The 9,499-nt window shown below is 35.5% G+C and overlaps 1 protein-coding gene across 1 annotated transcript; it reads right to left on the bottom strand.

The window, feature by feature from the left end:
* Window positions 1-3,260: 3,260 nt before the first annotated feature.
* Window positions 3,261-3,914, bottom strand: LOC111422175 (uncharacterized). Its single transcript, XM_023055395.2, has one exon. The coding sequence runs from the start codon at window positions 3,912-3,914 to the stop codon at window positions 3,261-3,263; it is 654 nt and encodes a 217-aa protein (XP_022911163.2).
* Window positions 3,915-9,499: the final 5,585 nt, after the last annotated feature.

Raw genomic sequence — 9,499 nt, 5'->3', positions numbered from 1 at the left:
AGAAAATTTAAAAAATCGCAATACCGGCTAGCCGTATAGACTACCGACACGGTACATGTGAACGCTATAATACAAATACTCATACTACTACGAACCATCCGGTACCCGGCACCGAGTCACAGAATAACCAGAAAGGACAGCGACGGCGGTCTCGTTGATGTTCAAGGGTTCAAATTTGTGGTCTACTGACCTACTTACAATGCGTCCGCCATCTTACTAGTTGGAATATTAAATATGCGAATTTTAAAGCACGTTTATTTTTCGTGAAATAATAGGCAAATTGTATATATATTTTCTTTTGGAGTTTTAATAATTGCAATTTAATAAATTAGGAAAATTTATTTTGAGCACAATCGGATTCATCGAACATAAATGAGGTTAAGTTAAAGGGAATTGCATCGAGATATACTATATTTACTGGAGTGCGTGCTTTGGACTAAAAAACGAGCCGGTCGACTCGACGACTTCCCCCACCCTATAACGGCAAGAAGCTTCAGTTCCGTCTGTAACATATAGGTGTTAACGTGTTGTTTAAGTGAATAAAGATTGCATTAAATACATTTTTTTATAAACTTTTTAATATTTTTTTGTGAATAAAATTAATAGTAGTTTGTTGAGCACACTTTTAGATTCTGCAATTAGGAAATTAGATGACATAGGTATAAGAATATGGAATGTTACATGTGATGGTGCACCCGCAAATGTACAAAGTTTCAAAAACTTAGGATGTAATTTTGATGTAAACAGTAATAGGTTTAATTGTAAATTTACCACCAGTACTTCTTTAGAAGTTAATGTAATGTTTGATGCATATCATATGCTTAAGCTTGCCCGAAATACTCTAGCTGATAAAAAAATTATTAAATCTGCAAACGGAGATGTGCAATGGTATTTCGTAAATGCCTTAAATGATTTGCAAAATAGTATTGGATTGAGATTTGCTAATAAACTAACTTCTCGACATGTTAATTTCAGAAATAGTATCATGAAGGTGAAATTGGCAGCTCAGACTTTGAGTAGTGGAGTGGCTGATGCCATGGACTATTTACGGAAAAATGGGGACCAACAGTTCCAAAACAGCGAAGCTACAATTCATTTTATTAGAAATATAGATCGTCTTTTTGACATTCTCAATTCTCGTAATCCTTTTGCCAGTGCTTTCAAGAAGTCAATACGTGCTTCAAACATTAATACTATTAAAGCCGTCTTTTCAGAGACAACTAATTATATAAAAACTTTAAAATTAGACAATATTCCTATCTTTCTAAGCGGAAGGAAAATGTTTGCAATAGGATTTATTGTGAACATGCAGAGTACTTTAGACATCGCATATAAAGCGATGCCAGAGGTGGTTCAAACAACAATCCCAACTGTTTACAGTTCAAAAATTGTCTCAGACAATTGCTTTTCACCAAGAATATTGCGATTGAAACTGGGAATTGTTGTACTTTTGACAATTATGAATGCTTGCAATTTAGATCTGAAAAAAGATCTTTGCAAAATGAAAATTAGCAATCAGAAGACGAAGAAATTATGAAATATGTTGGACTTACTGAAAATATTAATTTATGCCTGTATGCACAGGATATTTTACATTATATAAGTGGATATATTGTAAAAAATATTATAAATAATATAAATTGTCAATTTTGTATTGACCTATTGATATTAAAAAATGACAGTCACCATAATTATGCAAAAGAAAACTTCACGCGACATGTGAATAGAGGCAATTTAATTTTACCATCCAATGCAGTCTATTTGATTGTAAAGGTGCTCGAAAAATCGTTCCAAGCTGTGGTGCTTAAAGAGCACCATTTAAAGAATGTCAAATCCAACGTTATTAAATGCGCCAAAGAAAATATTTGTGATAAGCATTCATTATTTTTCTTCCCAAACATGCATCCGATAAATGTTGAATTCGGAACACCATCGCATGAATATACTTTGTTCCATTTAATAGCCCAACATTTTATGAACATAAGAGCTAATCATTATGGAAAACAATTTAATTTACAAAATGTTCTAAAGAATAACTCTTCTGTTCGCCAAAAACTAACTAAATTAATATTATTCAATGATGTATAATTTAAATATATCTATGTTATATTTCTAATAAATAATCTAAAGAAAAACAAGCTTTGAAGTATTTCTTATTTATTTCCTAAACTACAATAACTTAAATATATATTATTTGGTATTTTTCATCATTATTGAATAACATTATTTGAATTATTTAGTAAATATTGAATAAATTCATGCAGAATCATATCCATTAGTTAGTACTATTTGTATTTCTTGCCGTTATAGAGTGGGGGAACATGCTGGCGAGCCGGACCGTTTTCTCGACCAAGCGAATATCGTGAGCACGCACTCCAGTAAAGTATATGTATCTCGATGGGGAATTGTAAACAATAACACCAACCTATAAGATGGCGACGCCAGAAAAATCAGTTTAGGCGGGATACCCCCAGTGTCCTTTCTGGTTATTCTGTGACCGAGTGCTCCAGTGGGCATAGCCGGCGAAAGGCGGTTGCCAGCGGTCGGGCCGGCGCCGGGTAGGTTCGTCCGGTACGTCGGAAATGGTGCACACTAGCTTATACCAGTTCGATCACCCGGCGCCGGAACGGCACCGGACGCATCTATCAGGCACGTGTAAAGCTACTCTAAGGGTAGGCGCACACGCATCGATTTCGATCGTACAGAAAAATATCGTATGATCAAATTCTTTTAGTGGAACAAGGAAGAGCATAAGAGCGTGCACAAGCTTCGAACTGTACACGATACGACACGATCTCCGTGTTGATGCCGTGTATTGCCACTACGATAGACGGACGCCGTGTCGTTGCCGTGAATACAGTGGCGTATATGATCCAACGAACGCTTGCACACTCAACGATTTTTATTCGTACGATAAATATTCCCGCCAATTTCTAACATTGTGTGGTCACCATTTTATAAATATAATTAGTAGCTGTCACTATGGACGACAATGTGGATAACGAAGTCCTCATTTCATTGGTTCAAACCAAACCAGTGTTGTGGGATAAAACGCTACCAATTTACAAAGATAGGAATGCTACAAAAAATGCATGGAAGGACGTCTGCTGCGAAATAAATAAAAATTTTAAAGACATGGAAGATAAGGAAAAAAACGAGTTCGGTAAGTTATATATATTTATATTGTATTTAGCTATAAATAAAATATAGAAATGTTAAAATATTCTGACTTTGCGAGTGTTGATAGGCTACTTTATTTTTCATATTTTAGCCATTTGCCAAGGAACGGCACCAACGCTTGTTACAAAATATTTGCTTAATAAGTTTCTGATATTGTTTGCTTGAAGACCACCTCGTATTGTGGTTTCTTCTGGTAAATCTTCCAGTCCGGCTATTGTTGTAGTATCTTCAGCCAAAAACCCGTCCCGGTCACGAACAAAGTTATGAAGAACAACACAAGCTTTAATAATGTCAACTGCAAAATCATGATCTACGTCAATAGACCGATGAAATATTCTCAATTTATTGCTTAATATCCCAAAGGCACACTCGACATAACGTCTAGCTCTGCACAACCGGTAGTTAAATATTCTCTTCTCTTGCGTCAAGTGTGCTCCTCCATATGCCCGTAACAAACGTATATGTAGCCCGAACGCTTCATCCCCATCAAAGAAGTATGGAACTTTAGGAGTTTCTGTGCCCGGGAGATATTTGTCATCTGGTAGTTGTAGTGTATTTGTTGTTATTGAGTTCCAAAGAGCGGTTCGTTTGAAAATGGAAGAATCGCAATCTTTGCCAAAGCTCCCAATGTTAACATAAACAAAGCGGTATTTTGAGTCTGCAATTGCCATCAACACTACTGAATGATAATCTTTGTAATTAAAATACATGGAGCCACTTTTCGCTGGACTCATTATGCGAATGTGTTTCCCATCGACGGCGCCTAGGCAGTGTGGAAAATTGGCGGTTTTTTCAAAATCATCAGCAGAGCCACGACGTTTCGGGCTGATGATGTCACCATGTGTATAGAGCAGCGAACGGGTTATAGCGTAGTAGTAACATGCTTGTATTGAACACATCGATGTGCCGCAACGTAACGATACTGGTTGAATGCTGGCCCATGTAAAATTTGTTGGGGGGTTCTCTACGGTGCAGCGTTCAATACGTGTTTGGCCGATTGTCCGACTAAAACTCAACCATTGGCGTGGTATACTATATGTGGCGTGATGTGGTCCATGTGGCCCGAGTCTCTGCCGTAAGGCGACGAGCCGCCAATGAGTTGCCCGACAACGTCGTGGCTTTGATCATCAGCAATAGATTCGAATCTGTCCTTTGAAAGTGGAGGTATGCATCCTTCTCTTAAGACCGACCAGATAGCTCTGCATACTTCTTTAACTATCTTTCCTGCTGTAGTGGCGCCAATTCGGAATGAATAATGTAGATCTTTGATCGAGCACCCACTTGCTAAATACCTGAAATAAATAACTGTTAAAATACTATCACTCTATTGTGTTTCATTGTGAATAAGACAAATGTTAAAACTACATAAGATAATTTAGTAGATTTTGGATTTTTGTATCTGTCATTCTTTCAGGGAAAGCAGTCATAAGAAGATGGACAAATCTCCGCGATGCATTTTCTAAATCTACAAAAAAACAGCAGCATTTTAAGAAAAGCGGCTCGGCCGCACCAAACGTAAAAAAATATGTGTACAATGACCAAATGCAATTTCTAAAGAAAGTGTATGAGTTAAGAGAAACTGTTGACAGCTTGGGAAACACACCTAACAGCGAAGATGGACTTGCTGATAATAATGAGCTTCAACCTGCTTCAGACGTGAACGAAGGCGTAGTTCGTCACAATCAAGCTACAAATAAAGAGAAAATGGCTGAGAGATTTGGCAACAGAAAACACCGCAATCCGGATGAAATTGAATTAAAAATGTTGAAGGCACTGGAGCCAGAAAAGCCAAATTCCCATATGTCATTCTTTGAAGGCATGATACCTCATTTAAAAAAATATGACTACAGTGAAGTTTTGGAATTCCAAATGGGCGTTCTTCGAGTAATTGCAATGATCAACGAGAAGAAAAGAACATCACGACTACCTACATTTCCCTACCATCCTCAACAGTATTCTCAGCCTTCTTCATTTGCCAATCCACAGCCTTCGTGCTCCAGCTCTTTTAACCCACTTTCAACTTATCAGACCTCATTCTCTCAACAACATCAGTCATTTGATTCGCAAAATAATCCTATTCCCAATCCAAACAACCAACAAAACTACACCTTCGGAAGAGAGCAATCTGCGACCCAGCGTACGCAATCAGCTGCGCAATATTATCACGACTTTAGCCAGTCCTCAGCAGCTACGTCCCCAGATATCTATGCAATGGACGATCCTTCCCCAACTCCATCTGGATCTCCACAGAACACGATTGATTTTACCACCTAAGTTTATTATATTAATAAATTAAAGCTAATATAAACAATTAAGGATATATGCAATAATTAAAATAATTTTGTTGTTTTTACTCACCTTAACGTTACAGCTAATCTTTCTTCTGATGGAATACTGTTTCTCATTTTCGTATTCGTATGTTGGATTTCACTCTTAAGTCGTTCATGCAATTCATTGAAGGATAATATTGACATACGGAAATAATTGAAGAACTTGTTCTCGTCCTTTCGAAGTTCTTGCACAAGTGTGTTAAATGCTCCATCTTGTTCTCGTTTTTCATTAATTGGATGAACCCAATACTTTCGGTTAAGCCTTCGCCTTCGTCGTATGAAACGACGGTACAACAACCACATGGCAACGACACGTTTCCGATTCATTTTCTCTAGCTTTTAGCAAATGGCTGCTTTACAATTGTTAAAGACAAATTGTTATGTGGAGAAAATCATAGTTAAAATAATGTACGATATTGTTTCGTACGATCTAAAATCGATTGTGCGTGCAAATAAAATATACGATAAAATAATGTACGATATTTTTCCGTACGATCGAAATCGATGCGTGTGCGGTTACCCTAACGGTTGTAAAGCAACTGTTTTCTTGAACGTGTTTTAACCTGTTCGTTTTTAAGAGGCCTGGTTCTCGCGTCCGCCTGTCGCGACGTTGACGTCATAAACACTACACATTTTTCTCTGTTTAGAAATAGGATGCCCATATAATTCTTAGCAATATTGAATAAAAAAGTTTTTTTATATCTCTAATAGTTTTTAATATACATATAGCGGGATACGTAAATTAATATTGACGAGCATCATTCTAGTAATTCTTCCATCATAGGTAGCCATGGATTGAAAATATATGAACATTTGTTAATTTGACTCAGCATCAAAGTTAGTCTTGCATTTGTTTCTTAAAAATGGAAAATCACCAGGAAGAGGTTGACATACTTTTAATTTACGGTGAAGCTCGCCGTAATTCAAGGGTAGCTGTCCGATTTTATCGCGAAAAGTATCCAGACCGAACTGTTCCGGACCACAAGTTTTTTACCCGATTGAAAAAAATTTAAGAAAAAATACAGACGCGTTTTCCTGTAGGAAACATGTTCCTATTAAAAAAACCGTATGCACGCGTCGTAGCTGAAGTTTGTCAGTTTTTTGAACAGAATCCTAGTGCATCTGTTAATATGGCAAGTCAACAATTAAATATTTCCTATTCCTCCATACGTCGAATTCATATTCAAATTGAAGAACTTGCAGCTTTTAAATGAAGATAACCGTAATAAACGCATAGATTTTTTAGCGGATATGACCATATTGAAAGACTACAATAGAAGGATATATAATTACATTTTATGGACCGATTTGTGAGTAATGTACTTCCAAATAGGCAGAATGAAAGATACTGGACCACTGAAAATCCTAATGTAATAAAGTCGAAAATCAAGGCCACTTTGGAATTAATGTATGGTGCGGCATAATCGATCGATATTTAGTGGGTCCATATTTTTCCGATTACAATTTTAATGCACCAATCTTTCTCCATTTCTTAAAAAATGAAGTGCCCGATTTATTGCAAGATAAATGCAGGAAAATGAATGGTTTCAAATGGATGGAGCGCCCTATCACAATTCTGCAATTGTTACGCAATATATGAACCGCGTATATCCTGAGAGATGGATAGGAAGATCTGGCCCAGTCCGTTGGACAGTTAAGTCGCCAGACTTAAGCTGCATGGACTTCTTTTTATGGGGCGCAATCAAGAATATTGTATATAGTACTCCCATAAACAACGTTGAACATCTCAAACAAAAAATTCGTGGTGCTTGTAATACGATAAGTCGTGATACTCTTAGAAAAGTTACTCATAATGAAGTGAGAAGCCGGTTTCAGCACTGTTTGGCAGCGAATGGCGATCAGCTTGAGCACACTTTGTAAGTGAAACATATTATGTTTCTGTTGTTTTGATTTATTAAAATCAAAATTTATTGTTTTAAGGCTGTTCGACCGTTTCGTGGGAATAAATTCGTTGAAAGAGAAACGAAAGTTCAAAAAAGGATAGCATATATCGGTATGACAACTCCTCTGCTTTTCTATTGGTCAAGATCAGTTGTTAGAATTTTTTTTGTCGTTAGTCATTAAACAGATGTAAAGAAGAAATGTGTACTATAATTATATTAAATGTTTTTATCGCCTAATCCAATGCATCTGAATTAAACTTTTTTTTTTAAACCTTTATATTCTCTTATATTAAAAATTTGAATAATTTGATAATTATACGACTACGATTAAAAATGTATATGTATTTTCATTCTCTTAGTTTTGTTTTTAATATATTATACGAAAAAGATAATCATAAGAAACATTTTTTCTAAAACTTATTATCTCTATCAATCATATAATTCCTACAACTAAATACTCATTCAATAATATTACTATAATCAAAAATGATAACCAATACACACATTTTTTTCAAAATCATAAAAATAATTTCAGATAAAATTTTATTGGTGAAAAATGTCATAAATGTTCAGATATAGTTAAAGAAATCGAGAAAAATTACAACAATAACATTATAATGGTTGTTTAATAATTTTATTTAACTTAAATTTTGAAAAAATTAACAGATTTTTCATTTTTAAGTTCCAAAAATTGCGGGTCCTGTCGGAGTCCACACAACAAAATAACATTTTTCCTTTTTCGTTATGTGAAGTTGCCCTTGTATTTGGTAAAAATAATTATATTGTGTTTTTAATTTTAATTCCTCATTTCGCGGTTGAAAAATATTATTTTTTTTGGTGCGGATACCATCTTCTATGTATATGTTTCTTAAATAATATGGGCATTTCACTTCTATTATGGAATTGTCGCTATGGATTACCCCAACTTGACTTGTTCCTAAAAAATAAAATTCTCTTTAATAAAGATGTACCTAATGTATTTATAAACCGCATGGATCTACATGTAGGCCAAAAATAATTTGAAAAGCTTCTATTGCTGTTTTTTTCATATTGGCAACCATATTCGGTAGATTTGTTGCCTCGAAAATATTTCCCAATAGGTATATTTTAAAAGTTTGTTCGGCGGTGTTGATGGTTTTCTTTTGCACACTACTCCATAATTTGTAGCTGTTGACCTCTAGTGTGTTCTTTCTATTCTATCTGCTTCTTCTTTTATTTTTGTCAATAAATTGACTATCACTGTCTTCTATCAATTTCTTCTTGTGGTGGTAATTCCACATCTCCATAGTCGCTGTCCGCTTGTAGCGCAATTAGTCGATCGTTTTCGTGGTCTAAGGCCCACTTTTACCACCTCTTGATAAATTTATCCCATAGATAAATCCAACTCTTAGCCAATGAGAACGCTTAAAACCACCGTAACCATAGCAACTATCCTCTAGATAGTTTATCAGGAGGATGGTAAAAGTGGACCTAAGTCGGTAAAAAGATTTTGCCGGCCTACGTCGGTTTCCCAACCGCTGAGGAGGTCGTAAAATTCAGTTTTCCGGCCCATTTCACACAAAAAACTTAGAAACAAATTTTATGGTTTCATAATGTATTGGTATTTTATATGGGTTGCGTTATTATTTTCTCTAGTAAGTGTTTGGAAAAAAAAGTTGCTAGATGACCTTTCATTTTTCTATTCCAAAAATCATCATCTTTGTCAATTTCTTCTATGTGCGGCGGTCCTATTGGGCTCCATACTATAAAATAACATTTCTTCTTTTCAAGTAGTTATTATAAGTTTTATTATAAGTAGTTATTAATACTTATGTAGTGTTTTTAATTTCAATTGACCATTTCTTAATTCTAACATATCTATTTTCTTGGCCTGTACCCCGTCTTCTACTGACATATCGCGTAGATTATACGGGCATTTTATTTCCAGTATAGCATTCCTACTGTGGATTATACCATCTGGACTCGCACCCAAAAAGAAGAACTCCCCTTGACCAACATATAAACCACAAGTGTCTACATGAAAACCAGTAATAGCTTCAAATTCTTTTAGTGCGGTATTTTCGTATTGACAACCGTAGCGAGTCG

The sequence above is a fragment of the Onthophagus taurus genome, unplaced genomic scaffold, assembly GCF_036711975.1.
Source record: "Onthophagus taurus isolate NC unplaced genomic scaffold, IU_Otau_3.0 ScKx7SY_15, whole genome shotgun sequence".
Lineage (NCBI taxonomy): Eukaryota > Metazoa > Arthropoda > Insecta > Coleoptera > Scarabaeidae > Onthophagus > Onthophagus taurus.
This window is presented reverse-complemented; position numbering and strand designations above follow the sequence as displayed.